The following is a 15,987-nucleotide window of genomic DNA, read 5'->3' on the forward strand; positions in this document are numbered from 1 at the left end:
AAGGCTTTGATCGTTGGAACCTTGAAAGCGGCTGGTAGGCCCGGAATAGGCACAACTCAGGTGTCCTGTTTGTTTGCGAGTGGTAATACCAGTGAGGAAAGAAGCTGAATCAGTATTTGTCTCCCGTCACAGCAAGGTGTATTTTTACAGTGTGTGAATTGACGAAGCAAACCATTGAGAAACCCCTTTCACAGAGGAGCACATCAGAATAAAGGTATCAGGCTAGAGGGTTCAGGCTAGGTTCTCACTCAGATGCTCAGATAAATGTTCTGCTGTGGTCTAACGCCAACTATGTGAACAATGAATTGCTGGTGTTCGTCCTAGTTGCCAATGTTTGCCACGGAATGAGAGCATCCCGTGACGTGCACCTGAAGCGGTGCACTTTTTGATTTCTTTAACCAAAAGTGTAGAGTTCAACTTCTCCTTTAAGCGATCAAAGTGTGGTGTTGAGACTGTCCAAGTGGTACTCCCTGTGTTTAGTGCAACACGTTCAGGTGAATCGTTCTTCTATTACTGGAACATGGTCTAAACCGACAGTCTAACACGCGTGGTGGTGAAGGATGACGAAGAAAAACAGTTTCTTACCATGATATTCTTCTTGCGTGCACGTGTTCATTCTGATTCATCATTTCTCTGTGGCTCCTTGAACGTACATTGTAAGTCCATCATTTACTTTATACCGGCTGGGGAATAAACATACCCCTATGTTGCACTTCACATAGCAAAGCACAACAAGTGGGCTAATCACAGCATTGTAAGAGTCATTGCGATGGGTGTTCTTGGTTCATTTCCGTAGTTGACGAACGGTTGATCATGTGTGCCTGTAACTGTAATTTAGTTACTTTTCTCGAGTAACCTGTACTCCGTGGAAAGATACTTCTTCAATGAAATTTCCATGCAAGTGGAGTGGTACGCTCTGGAGTGGTACGTTAAAGAATAATTCTAATAACCTCAAAAAATGTCCTGCTGTTAAGAACAAGTTTATCAGCATTATCAGCATGGGGAATGGAGGCTGTTTCAGAAGTTTGACACACTAGTTTTTTCTGCTATTTTCATGACTGTACTATTTTCACTACTACTATTTTCAACAAGTACCACGTTTGACACATTGTGCTCCAAAGTTTTACATTTGGCGACCTGGAACATGATTAGCCAGAAGCAATGACGCTTGTGCAGTGATGTTGGTCGCATGACTCGAGGAAACATTGTCACAGCAGGAAGCATGCAGTTAATCGTTGCGGTATGCGTGCAACTATACGAGGGGATATTGTAAAATCACACCCCCGTTGCTGCATTCACCCGCAGTATGACGCCCTCGACGCATGCCCATTTTTCCCCGAGCCACCTGGCTCATAGGCGTAATGTGCACGAGCCTCATTGGGCCTCACGGTCTTGCACTGGGTGCAAGGAATGTCGGCCAACAAGAATTCACTTTCTCTCACAGGGGGAGACACTTGTATCAAGTGGTGAAGCGCGGCGTAGCGTGTCCTCGACCGTTGTAAAAACTGTGAAATTAACACGAAGCAGCAAGTAATGTAACGTTTAGGCACTTATCACCGCTTATTTCCCAAAAGGCTCTGATATTAGGGCACCGATGGGTCCCCTTTGACCTGATTCGTGCTTACACTGAAAGGCAGCATCTGTACGTCTCCCGACGAGAAGGCATATCCCTGAAAATCCTGTCTCTAGTGAGAACAAAATGAAAACGTTTCCCAGCTCGTACTGTATAGGAGAACTGGAATGCTCCGATCGTGAAGTGCGAAGGAGAGTAGGAAATCAAATTAACTACTTTCCTCCGCCATTATGACGTAGCAGCTTCCTATGTTAGCCCTTCGGATTTTTCGGTTTACAATAGCAGATGCTGTTTTCAACAGTCTTTTACAACACACCACTGAAAGTATCGCAGGATATCAAGAAACACGTTATTTCTTCAGTTCATTGACGGCAATGCAACGAAGCTCGCTGTTTCCGAAAATGAAATGCTCTCACCCCTGCCTAACAACAACAACAACAGCTACACCATTGTAAAATGGTACAGCATGGTCGACAGCAATGCGAGCAACGAGAACATTGCTTTTTTATTATAAATCCTGGTACATTATGTCCGTTCCAGAGAATGGCCATGACGTATATAGACGTCCTCCATTTTGAAACACTGTTCCAATGTAGTTAATGCTTGTTTGGGCTGAGAAACGTACACACGTCTTTTCTCTCTAGGTCCACAGATATCAGACATGTCCGAACCTGCAGAAGCACGCGGTATGTAATTCATGATTTGAGTTATAATAGTAGAACAGTCTCTCTTCAGATTGCTTGCAGCCCGTTTCCTGAGACTTTTGCTTGAGAGGCAAAACCGGCAGTCGAAGCAACTGCATGGGTAGATGCTGACGTGCACCATTTCAACGTGTCAATCATATGTCCTTAAAACAACTAGCTGCTCCTTAAATGCAATTCTTGTACTCCAGGGCCTTTGCGAATGACGATTTCTTGATCATAAAGCTACTGATAATTAATCATCCGGTTTTGAATTTGTCTGTCTGATAATAGGCAGTCGAGACCGCTTCTTCTTTCATATTTTTGGGGTATGCCTTCCAATATCCCGGTGCATACTAGACAGTAGATCATAATGCAATTCAGTACAATACATCGATATTTTTTTTCTCACAAACAACCGAGTGTAACTTTTTTCGGGGTGCATATCGCTGGTGCAGAACATGTGGATATACATGATTCTAGTATAGTTCGTGTGCGTAATTATTTGTATAGCCTCGAAAACAGTTATGCTTGTGGGGGCTTGAAATTGCAGCCCTGTGAAGTTGAAACTAATATACAAGACGGAGCAGACAGTTAAAAATTGACACAAACGATGAGGCAGCGTTAGTACCTGTTTATTGCAAGGACCCAAGACAGTATGAGAGCTATGCTCATGAGCGCCACCAAAGTGGTCGGTTTATGATCTGACTCTCCGCAACTTTGCACCAATAAAGTACACGTACGAACTTTCGGGATAAGGGAGACCTTCAGCTGACAACCTGGGGTTCACCATTATAGATTCCCCCATTAACACCAGGAATGCGGTATCACCTGGGGCTCTGAGATACCCCATTCGTTATCTCCACAGTAAAGTCTTGTTTGGACGTGCGCTGAAACGTGAGAACACGACACACAGTATTTGAACCAGCAAGGAAAATTCCTTGAGTTATTTAATCAATTTATTTAATTATCAACAGCGCCCATCCCATTAGGGTATTACAGTAGGGGATAATAAATAAGGCCTTTTCCATCCTAGTGTTACACTGAAAAGTGCTGTGATAACTTTGTGAAACTCAGTTTCCTTAACAAGATTCTTATGTAGCCGGTTTTTGTGAACGTTGCGCTGAACTCGATTCCGTACCCCTTATGACGGAGCGAGTAGTTAAATTTTGTATTTTACCAAACTTTATCTTGTCACAGTGAGTCTGCCGATCCCTAAATGAGCATGCGTATTCAGGGATTGATCGAACATAAGTGTTATCAATAATTAATTCAGGGAAACAGGCAATGAGAAAAAGCGGCTCAGGCTTTATTTGCATAGCAAAACTTGGCTGTTTATATCACAATGTACGTGCTTGCTTCAGGGTTTTTTTAAAAAAAGAAGTGAGACTTAGATATTGACTGGCTACAAATCTGTTATCTCACATTCTCCCCAAAAAATCTGTTGGTCGTCCAATAGTTATTGTTTCCGACAAGATGTCCGCCTGTCCGCATAAGAAGCGTAAGCATACAAAATCGCGCGTTTATCTCTTCCGCGCGTTTATGCTTCCTGTAACATACCGTCAGGGACGAGATTTTGACATTTCATGAAACCACCGAGACTGGACATCCTGCAGATACACGGCCTCAATGAAGCTCCCAGAGATATGTGGATGAAACAATTCACTCTGAGACATCAGCCATGTTATGACAGGACTGACATCCACGGGAAATATGCTTTGATTGTCCCACCGAACCTGGCAAATGGACATCCAGAAGACATCCCGTTTATATGAAATTCGCACAAATATATTCTGACCATTTGAAGAGGTGAAGATTTCTAACCATTCTGACCATTTCTTCAGGACATTCATATGGGGCATTGTGTGGGATATGAGGGTGCAGATTGTGGATGCAGTCAGCCGTGCTATTTGTAGTAAATGGGTTCGGCTGAATATCAGTTTGCCCGGTTCTTGTACACTAATTCTGGTACTTATTACACCATGTGTCGTATTTGCATTGATGTCGCTCCTTATTTTCGATTCAGAAGATGCAACGCTGTCCAGAAGCAACTGCAGGTACAGCACATTGTGAACGGATGCGGCGCCAAAAATGCTGTTCCGGACTGCCCGATCCAAATACAAAAGCGTTTTTCGTGTGGCATCCTGTCTTATGAACTGATATTCATCAATGTCTCAGCGCGTGCTCTTGACAGAAAAGAAATATGTCTATAAAACTGCCGCCAATCCTTTGTCCAGCAACTTCACTGCCCAGGAAACATGCGACATGATGCATGCGTGTACATCTCTTGCAACACGGTACACGGATGTTGCAGTACGCCTTCGTCGTTCATCACAATGACTTTCCAGTTTTTGCTAGAGTCAATAGCGTGCGTGCTGTTTCGACTTCCGTATTACTGGGTCCGCCGTCTGCTCGTCGTGTCACACAGCCCTCCACTTATTGAATGGGTGGCGAAAATAACGCACCTGGTGTTTCATCGAGACTATGAGATAGATGCAGGCCAGCTAGAGAAACTGCACGACCTGAAAAGCATGAGTTTGGGCAAAAACTAGAGGCAGCACACCCCAGGTAGCACAAGGTGCGCTAGTATCAGTCAAAAAGACTTCTAAAATGGACTTCTTTGTAGACCTTGGGAATGTCATTTAGACGTTTAACAAAGTAGCTATTTTTCTCCGTCCGTCCCACAGACTTCCCCTGTATGCTCACGTTACGCGGTAGAAGTGCAGCAAAGACCAAACGACCACAGTGGGAAATGTTGATATGTCAACTGAGTCATATGCATGTATTAGCTTTGACATCTCAAACTGCACATAATTCATAGCAACAATTTGACGCAAGTGACCCATGTTGACATTAGAACTGAAGTTTGTACATATTTCTTATTTGATTATTTCATATTTTATTCAGCTACTATGCAAGCATCAAATATTTCTCTGATCATGCATGTCCGAGCATATTTTCCTTATGCAGAAGTTATTGATGCAGGTATATGTCTGTCACATGCACCTGGAAGTATATATCTGGCTCATGCACAGTATGTCTATAAAAGTCACAAAGGCAGCATGGATGTTGGTGGTACAGTATTTATTTCTAGTAACATGCAGGGTAAACACCGAGTAGACCTGCAAATGTAAGGACAAGTTATCGGACATCGTCAGCACTTCCTCTCTTTGCACAAAGGCATACCAAGAAATTAACCTACTTTTCCAAAGTACATAGTAACATATATATGCACAAAGCCTAGTACTTCTACCATTGACAGCTGCAGGCAATGCCTCCGTCTTCGGTTTCATACCCTGATCCTGACTGCTCCAAAGACAGCAAGTACTTTACACACGAGTGGGGTCGTCGACGGCTGCCGGTTGCAGGCAGGAACGTTTCTCAGAGCCACTTGAAATAGAAAAGACAAAACATGTGATATCATTATAAACGCCTGTATGTAGAAATGTTGGATGCAGCCTGTTGACAGCAGAGCTGAAACGTATGAATATTTCTTTATCCAACTACTATGTAAGTGTCAAATACTTCCCTGTTCGCACTTGTCAGAGCATATTTTGCTTGTGCAGAACTTATTTGACTCCCTCGTGACAATTCGAAGACTAAACCTCTTTCTATACAATCTAATTACAGCGAGTACCGACCGATGAGTCACATATTTACGGATGCAATTCTTTTTTTAGAAATCCCCTCAGAGAACCGACGTGAGAAGTACTTCACCTGGCAACTAGGCCACAGAAAATTCTGAATTGCCACAGAAAATTGTACCACGACCGCGTCACTCTGTCTCTTGCACTCTGAGCGACAGTCACTTTCTGGAGTGGTTTCAACGAGTTCGTTCTGAATTTTTTTTCTGCATCATTTTATGTGTCGAAAGGCTGAGGATTTTCTAACGCGTTTTAGTTCTACATTATTCCTATCGGTACTGGACTACGCGGGTTTCAGCGCAAACAAGGCAGTTGCTCAAAGTAGCCATTCATCTGAGCTAATTAATGATACAGCGTTCTTCCATCTGTTTTAACATATTTAAACCCTGGTGGTCTCTCCGTGCCGCTGTAGTATGTCAAGAGAGACAGAAACAATAGTTTCACCGCACTGTTAGATTGCCATGTTTTCTGTGTTTTGTTTTGTTTTATGTTCGTTTTCTAGATACGCGTTTCGTTGTTCAAATTAAACTTGAGTGTAAAGTTACACTGCACATGAAAGCCTTTGTTGGGCGAAACAAGTTGTCGAACCGAAACGTTTTTCGTTCCGGTTTTCGTTTCGGTTCTATCATAAACGGTCCGGTACCGGTTCTGCTCCGAAGCAAAAATATAACTGTTCATACCGGTTTTAACCGGTTCCGCTTCTGGTGGGCACAATCATTCCCAGAAAAAAAATCAATGTTGCAAAATGTAAACCCGTTTATTCCACATACATGGCATTTAATATTAATAGGCAGCTGTGAAATTGGTAGCTCCTGGTTGCTGTAGGAGACTGTATGTTGAAATATGCTTTCTCCTTTCTTGAAGCGCATGATACAAACGGTTTGTTGTGATGTCAAACGTAAAATAATTTCTTGCTGGATTGGTGCGATCGCGTCCCATCCGAATGTCTGTTGCTGCTTCCTAGCCAGCAACCACCACCGCACGAGTACGACGCAAATCGAGGAACACCTTCACTCACAAATGCGCTCGACGGCTCCGTTTTCTTTTCTTCGTGCCCTGTCCACAAACGAAGGGCCACTTCGCACGCGCTTGCCTCGCCGATATGTAAATGTATTCAACTTCGCTGCTCTCAAACAAGGGACGCGGTGCGCGGCATTACTGAAAGAGAAGCAGTTACGCAGCCCCCCTGGGGTGCTGTTTAGTTGAGGAGAGTTTGGGCGGATGAAATTAAAACGAACACTACGGCACATTAGTAGAGAGTCACAACTGGTCCCTTGTACCTCTAAGTCTATATGCGCGAACGATAAAACGCTACAAAGGGAGCCTAAGGGTCATAGTATACCGACATACATTCCACCGTAGCCGTAACCCTCGTAAAGTAGCCATGACATGACTTCAGAACACTCGACGTCAGTTTCGTTCGCCTATTCGTAATCCACACTGGCAAAGTTTGCTCTTGGACCGAAAACCGTTAAATGAATTTTTCGGTTTTCCTCCTGAGCGAAAAAAAAAGCGTATACGGTTTCGATTCCGTTCCGGTTCGCACCAAAATAGCGTTTTTTTTTCGGTTTTCGGTTCTGGTTTTCGGTTCGCTCCGACACCCTGGGGCGAAACTCACAACCTCCACTGTTTAACCAACCGCTGGTGGAAGCAAGATAACTTTTATTTTGCTATTTAGTGGTTGACGTATAGCACTATCCTTGTAGTATGCAGTGCTCCCTTTCCTTTCCGTTACCACCTATTCTCCTCCGGTGTTTTGGTTTGCACCGGTAAGCGAGGTCCGCACTTGGCAGCACGAGTAAGCAATAAACAAAAAAAAAAACGTCGAAGCGTTTTCTGTTTGTGTCATCTCTAGGAAAGACAACGAGGTGCGACCAGCTAGCGAGCGCTGTGATGCGCTCTGCGCGCTTCAGAATAAACAAATTCTCCTCTGGCAGTCACCTATATCGGACACCTTACTTTACCCAGCTGGTTCATTACACTGGTGATCCGAACTTGACATGACCGTCAACCAGACAGTGGACGCCAGAGATCTCAGCGCCGCCCTTTTGAGTGTTGGTCAATTGGTCAATTCGCCATACGCCTAGCGCCGTACTTCGCTCAGCATCCCAAGCTATGGTTTCTTCAAGTCGTGGCTCATTTCAGAATAGCGGGAGTACTGTCGGAACTTCTCAAATTCGATCATTGTATACCGTCTACTTCTCCGATGCGGAGCAGGAACGTTTATGATTTTCTCGATATCTCAGATGTTCGCATTCTTCTGCAGTGCTTCCATTGCCAGTCGTGGTGCCAAATTCTGGAATCTGGAGACTACTCGTTAATGTTTCCGCGTGGCGAATCTTGCTCGGTGTAGCACTGGTGGCTTTCTGCAGGACTCGTGGACTACTTCAGAGCCCTACTGAAGCCATCTAGAGTTTTTAGTGTTTCCTCATCCACCATGCTTGCTGTATGTATCTTGTTTTGTTTCGTTGTCCATGGTTGGCACCGGGAGTTCATTGGAAACGACGACGATGCTCAGGTCAGCATGCATCCGATGATCACGCGCATTCATTCATGTCACTCACGTCATTCGATTCATGGCCATTAAACCGAGCACAACTACAGGGACTAGTTGTCATATTCCTTACCTTTTGGTGCCAACATCACCTTCACGTTGCTATTAACTCGCCCATCTATATTCACCGATGGTGGTAAGGGGACGTCTATACGTGACGTATGCTCAGCGCAGAACACGAAACAACCTATTTGTGAAGTACGAGGCGTTATTCGGGATGAGCTGGCCCGCCAATTCAAACCGGGTAAAGAAGTCTTGCAGTCTCTCCCAGAGCCCAGCTGACACAAACTTCCGCAGCGGGAAAAGCTCAACCCACTTCGTGAAGTGATCTGCAACAACTTATAGATACTGGTTACCACGGGGACTTCCGGGATAAATACCCATTACGTCACATGCGAACATCTACCAAGGTTTCAGGCTAACAATCGGTTGCAGCAAGCCACGTTCATTTACTGATATGCAAAAAGGGTCCGAAGCACGATATACCGGTCCGGCGGGCGGACCGCCATGCACTCCTACAGCCCCACAGGGTTTAGTTCCGCGTCTAGGGACTGTCTCGGTCCGTTCAATGCGCAACCAGGCTCAGTGTTTGCCCTGGCCCTAAGTGGTGTGTGTCACTTCAAATTCGCCAGCAAATCTGCATGGATGACACGGGCTTCATTAGCCAGGCCATCGAGGGGAGAAAAGCTTCGACATCGAAAGTAAACCTTAAAAGAAGGGTGGGAATGGCGAATAGCGCGGGCACCCTTCTCGTGTTCCATCGCGAGTGGTTCAGCTCTGCGGTAGAGCTCTTGGACTGCAAAGATGTGTTCTACCAGGGTTTCCTCCGCGTGCTGCCAGTTCCGCGTGCCACGGACTGCCAGTTCTTCATGTATGCGCATTACGTAATCCGGGGGTAAAAACTCCTCCTGAAGCAGGCACTTAAGTTCAGTCATGAACGGAAATGGTTGTTGTCACCAGAACCATAAGCCATCTGAGATGACCAATGCAGTGGGAAGCATCCGGCGCATGACGACGTTGTCAGTAGCTCCACCCACTGATTGGTAAGCGTCCAAGTTCGCAAGACAGTTTTCGGCTGACTTGTTTGTGCCTGTTAGTGCCTAAAACTCCGCTCTCTAGTCATGACAGTTATCGACGATGGAGTATCTTACATGATAGCTGGCGTCTGTACTCCAGAAGGTCACTATTATCAAATGCGGTTTTATCTGCCCACCGAGGTGGTAAGGGAGAAACATGCTTCAACTTCGATTAATCTTGACTGGAATGAAGGTGTTCCGCAATATGCCTGTCTGAACTTCTACACTGGCGACGAAGATAAGATGAGCAAGCACGGGAGGTTTTAGTAGGGAATGAGCGCTGCTTACTCTTAGGCTGCACTGCAATGCGAAAAGCTGACGGAGCCACGGCATCCGCCGAGGTCGTGGACAGAACAGCGGGATACACAACCCTCGTGGGAGCTATGCTTGAATTCCACTCTCCTTCGGGAAATTTTGAAGTGTACTGCGAGCGCCTCGAAACCTTCAGTGCGGTCAACGGGTTCACTGAGGACATGAAAAAGCAGGCATTCATAACTGTTGTAGGCGTGACGCATATGTTACGCAACCTGCTATTCCCCAAAAACCGCGGCGGCAACAAAATTTGAGTACATTGTTGAAGCGGTCAGGATGCATAACAAGCCTAAGCGTTCTGTTGTCACGGATAGCAAAGAATTTCAGCGACGGATACATGCAGAAGACGAAACTGGCTTCATGGTAGCCCCTCGTAAGCTGACTTCAACATGCGAACCCCAAGCGTAATGGGGCAGAGCTCTTCGGGATATGTTTATCTGCGGACTTCGCAATGGTAATATTCGTTTCCGACTCCTCGCAAGTGATGACGACGAGGAATACAGCTTCAAGAGGGCTGTATCACTGGCAACAGCTATGGAGGCTGCGGAGAAACAGTCAAGAGGACTGCGGTTGACGACGGCTACCACTGGTTCAAGCGACATGGATCCGTCGATGAAATGGCACGGCAAGGGTGTAAGACGAGAGAGTATGCAAGCGAAGACAACGGAGAGATCGAATGAGAAGAGTAAAAGTGTTCCATGTTATCGGCGCTTACATTCGTCATAATCGTATCGGACACAACCACTGTACCAAATGGTAATACCATGGATGAGCATGATCCGACACCGAGGCGCAGTACACGAATCAGGAAGCCGCCTGACCGTTTGACGTATTGAGTGTTTCTGTGCTGGAAAGTGCATTCTAGTGTTGTCATGTTGTACTGCATTGCATGTCTTTGAATTCGTCTTTAAGGATCATGGAAGTGACCATTTAACGTGACTCGAAATCCTGCTTCATCTGTGAACCTGTCCACAAGGAGTCACCATGCAAAATATTTTCGCTGTGCGGCGTTTTGTCAATGCGTAATAAAATATACAAAAGACAGTCGGGAAAAACAGTCGCGGACGAGAGACACGAGCCCCGCGTGACGCAGAAACTGCCCAGGGCCTTTCTTGTTAGTTTTTTTCTTCTCGGCCCGCGTGCCGCCTATACATGCTTCAGCTGTGCCGTTGAACCTCACTGGTCACGTGCCGGAGCCCGTGATACGTCACGACGTCTTCTCCTTCGCCGATGCGCTCTTTGGATGTGGAGAGGGTTTCTGAAAGGTGGTGCGGAACCGAGCCTTGCGCGCGCTCTGTACGTTGCCTGCGCTCATCGTTCTTTCGCAGGGGCTCATTTTATTCGTTGCTGAACACGTCGCAGCGAAAAACAAAAAAATATTTTTGGGGTCACTTCCATGCTGCTTTAAGGGGGAAGGAATGTTATCGACGATGGCATATCGTGTATAATTTTATCAAGCGTGGTTGTATCCGCCAACATGCTTCCACCTAATTCTTCTAGTTCTTAATTCTTGATTGGAATAAAGGTGTTCCGCAGTATGGCCTGCCTGAGCTTCTATTTCTGAGCCGTACCAAGCGGAACAACGTCTCAGTGCTGTCGGAAAGGTATTTCTGTAAGTGTTGCCGCGCACTCATATATCTATCTTTTCGTTTACAGGTTATTCCCCGACATCACATTCGCCACCGCCACAGGGTAGGTGATTACTGAGTTGAATGGCAGGGATAGCATAAAGAATTTTCCTCTTGTCCGAGATGCCAATGCGTTCTTAAGGCATCCAGTGCATTGCGCTTATATGGACAAATTGCATGGGAGATTGCACGCACATGCAAGATTTTGTGTATAGGTGGACGTGTTTTGTAATTGAACAGTGCATGCAACCACGTACCCTCTTTCTCGATAATACCCAACATATATTGTAAAGGACGCCTTCTGATGTCTACCAGAGACAGCTTCACGGACGGAACCATCGAAGAGAAGGCACTCTGTATAGAAGTGCCATTGACTGATTAAAGAGACCGAAAAGTGAATATAAACCTATCGAAACTTTATGTTCAGCGAAAAGCTTGAACCTTCAAAAGTTCAAATATCAAAGAACTCCGCTGAAATCGCTGTAGTTTTTCTGTAATCGAATTTTCCATAATTGCATGTCCAGGGACCTAGTAGAAAACCGAGCAGTCTGTCAACAATTGCATGACCCCGCGCCATCTGTCGAGGACGCATGTAATACGCGCACTTCCGGGCGCTTATCCGGCGAAAACGAAAATGGCAGTGGGCATTTGTGACCACTTTCTACGTCGAGAATGTCGAGCCTCTTGGACATGAGTGCGCTGGAATTCCGCATTCGAGAACTGTCGCTCACACAGAACTGTTGTTCGTGCGTTAGCGTGCTGGAAAGTGTGTTCTTCGCAGCAGAAGATTCCTCGTCCAGAGATTAATCGGAGTCACATTCGTCCTCCGCTGTAGCTCACCGTGCCGTGAACATGAACTGCTTTGTGAAATTTCCATGTATCAGGGAGAAGCACTTGTGTAAGCCGAAACAAGCGCTGTTTTTTCGTCGTGCAGGGGTTCATGTGTGAAATGCAAACCGACGGATACTACGGATGCATACTACGGCTTTTGCTGCCGAGGGGTAGAGAATGCGTGTGAAAAGCAGACGATTGCATCAGAACTAACGAATGTTTCGAAATACTGTGCCTTGACACCGAAGTACTGCAAGTGTCTTTTACATACATCCGAGAAACCGAAGAGCATGGCAACATACACGGCAGCGCCGTGTGGTCTTTACGAGCTACTTGAACGGAAAACCCTTATTTCTTCAGGAACAGCATATTATAATTACTAGTTTGTTCCTGGAGGGTTAAGTAACCTGTGGGCATAGCTGTATTTGTAGGTTATAGTCATGTCTCAATTGAGTCTCATGTGAGGAGTAAGATAATTTTCATCAATGTCATTCACTTGAACTGTATTCATAACCTTTTAGTATACTTCTTAGTGACCACGTTTCCAAATGTCAACTAATAATTGAACGAAGATTGGGATCTAACACTTAATTAACTCTGTTTTGCTAAATAGAGTAGTACTTGTAACTCATTCATTATCACGTCACCCATTAGACGTCACCAACTAACATATGTAAAGAAGGACTTCAGGGCTGACTTCAAGTATTATCAACCCTTGATCTGGTTTCAAAGTTAACCATGCACCATTGGTGTGCATAGTACGCCAAAATGGCTAAATAATTTATTGCATAAGTTCTCTGTTACTGTAATTGAGATGTACTTTTGTAAAGTACTTTTGACAGCTTGGCAAATTGAAACTGGCTTCAGTGTACACTACAAATGCATCGTAACATTTAATTGAAATATAATATAAGAGCAGAAGCAACATATTGTCACAACTGAAACTATATCTTTCTTTTTATTGTTCAGGGATTTAGGAAACAGAGTAGGACTTCCTGTCCTCTGATGTTTTGACGTACTTGATAGAGTTGTAAAACCTGCAACAAAATAAACATGAGAAGTATAAACAGTTTCGTCTTTCCCTTTTGAATTTAACAAGCTAGTTATATTTTACCATTTGTTCACTTTTGTATTCTTTGTTGGTGAAAAGATTACAGGAACAATAATGCTGCAGATCGAACAATGACCTGTCATCTTGATGAAGATCAGAACATTTCTTCAGGCGTGCTAAGTGAGACAAAAGAAATGTACAATGAAGGTTGTACAAAAACACCAAATCTCCGTCGATTAAAACTTTATATATGTAGATGTTACCACATCGTGTACCATCCAAAAGTAGGACTAAGCAAGGTTGTTTGGTAGGCTGTTGGCATGTCGATGTGCTATACCGTTACAGCACATCAATATAGATGAGGGGCAAACACAGTAGACAGCGTGATGGCTCTCAAACTCAAGTGAAGATTTATTCAACAGAACAAGAAACCGAAAGCATGAGTATAGAGAAAGCCAGTACCCATGCAGTGTATGGTGAACCACATTAATCTCTGAGAAGGTAGGATCGGAAGAGCAATAAAGAGAAATGGCAGTTGCGTCCGAGATAGGAGAACTCTGCAAATTTAGGACCAATATGATGTGGTAACCTTGCATGGCTCACTGCAGCTCTGACACACATTGAACAATTCCAGTAGTGGGACTTCAAAGACAACGAACGTTTGCTGTTTCACTGGGCATTCAAGTGTAGAGGATGCACCTCTAGAAAATTAATTAGCGTTCCTTAGTCATAAAGTCACAACTACATCTCAACAGGAAGTATTCTTGTAACCTTCAAACAAGCTAGTAGTTCTCACCAGTTTCTTCTCCCCTTGTTGACGTCATACGAATGTTCTGCACCTGTCCAAAGACTAAAAAAAAATGTCACAAAGTCTGGAACACGTAACAAATCTAGTGCTTCCATCTGTGGACTTTGCATACCTGTTTTCAGCTACTTCTGTCATATCAGTGCCTGATCATACACACACACGAAACAGTTTTGCGCCACTTCAACACTGGAAGGCCCCTAAAATTAAATTTGTTGATGTTGACAATGTTGAGTACGGGACAAGTAGGATAACATAAGTTAAATGGAATACGTCGTCGCTATATTAGAATTTATACATGTGTGACGCCTGTACATACCTAAGACGTTGTGTTGAACTCGTCACCTCGGTGAAGCAAAATCACTGGTTACTGAACGGCAGTTTCCTTCGGACGTCTTCGCAATTCGCCTTCTACGGCATCTTCTTAGTCATCGGCAGCAAAATGATCTCAGCACACACGACACGACTGCTACCCCAAGAACACACACCGTCCTCAGGATGTCCCCACAGTATCATCATGTCCTCGTCCTTCAAGGTGTATCCCCAGAACATCCTGAGGATGACACTCGCGGACAGTCCGTGAAGTGTCATTGTACGTCAGGTATTGTCAGGTACGTCCTGTGCCCGTCCCTGTGGGTAGATAGCGGGACGAGAAATATTACTTTGTTTAGTTTACCAGCGCAGACTCCCTAAACACTTTTTTTCTCCGGCCGATGCTTGGACCCGATTGACATTCTTCTGAAATAAAGGGCGGTCCAGCATAAAATTATCTGCCTCCGGAAAGGATGATTGTCTATGCTACATGGAGCATTTCTCGTGAGGCCGACAACGGCAAGCCCAATCACCATCACCACCACCACCACCTCGTGGAAAGGACAGAAACGTGCGATTCTGTCCTACTTCTTTTGACTTGCAAAGGCCCCACCTGAATTTCTCAAACCAGAATGAGTAAGAAACATAGACTTTGCAGTGATGTAGAGCTAATACTTAAATTAATTCTTCGCTTTTAGTAGTTTTCCTCGCGTAATCGAAACAAACATGGACAGCTCACCCTTTGTTTTGTGTCGCAGACGAGCATGGCTCTCGAATGTACGGAGAGGCGCGTGAAAGCAATAAACAGTATCTGTTTCAGCTTCGGAAGATAATACCTTTCGGTGTTGTTTCCGGGAAGATTTTTCCTAATACCTTTCGGAGTGCGTCTGCGCTTATTGTCCATTATGTACTAGAAAGGAACACTCAGGCTTCATTCTGGCAGTTAACCAAGATGTATGGAGTCAGAGTCAGTATGCAACTGTTCTCTATGCAATAAATAAAAAAAACATTGATATGGGTTCCCTGACCACTTCGGGGGTGTTTTATAAGTGCGCATACTGAAAGAGGGATATGAATATAAAAAAAAAATTGCATCCTAGAAATGCTCTAGCAGTATTCTCAAGTGGTCCTTACGTAGGATCTGTGGATGATCTGAGGATGCCATAGGGACGCTATATAGTGCCAAAATGACATGTTGAGGATGATTTGAGGATCAGATTCACCGTCCTGCGGATGTCACCCCCGTCCATGCATGATGCTCTTAGGATATCCCTGGGATGACAGTGTGTTGTTGGGGTACATCTAATAACCGAGTGTTTCGAAACACATTCGTTTTCGCGCACTCTCCTCTTGAATCTTGTGGTAGAAAACGCCCGCCGCCGATGGTGAACGAACATGATTTTTGCATCCCCGAACACCAAAACTACGCCAGGCATATTTAGGCCTCTCGAATAATTGACACAACAACCACGAACATGTCATTCACTTCTCTTCGCGCGACCAACACGACCACCCACGACG

At 44.8% G+C, this 15,987-nt stretch overlaps 1 protein-coding gene across 1 annotated transcript in view; it reads left to right on the forward strand.

Annotated features, from left to right (window-relative positions):
• Positions 1–599: 599 nt before the first annotated feature.
• Positions 600–15,987, forward strand: part of LOC135391700 (annexin A7-like) — a 34,098-nt gene continuing 18,710 nt past the window's right edge. The window contains exons 1-3 of the mRNA XM_064622059.1: positions 600–656; positions 2,218–2,259; positions 11,496–11,531. Of these exons, the coding sequence (XP_064478129.1) occupies positions 2,235–2,259; positions 11,496–11,531 (61 nt within the window). The 5' untranslated portion in view covers positions 600–656; positions 2,218–2,234. The remainder of the gene's footprint in view (positions 657–2,217; positions 2,260–11,495; positions 11,532–15,987) is intronic.

This window comes from Ornithodoros turicata, chromosome 1 (assembly GCF_037126465.1).
Source record: "Ornithodoros turicata isolate Travis chromosome 1, ASM3712646v1, whole genome shotgun sequence".
In the NCBI taxonomy this organism is placed as follows: Eukaryota; Metazoa; Arthropoda; class Arachnida; order Ixodida; family Argasidae; genus Ornithodoros; species Ornithodoros turicata.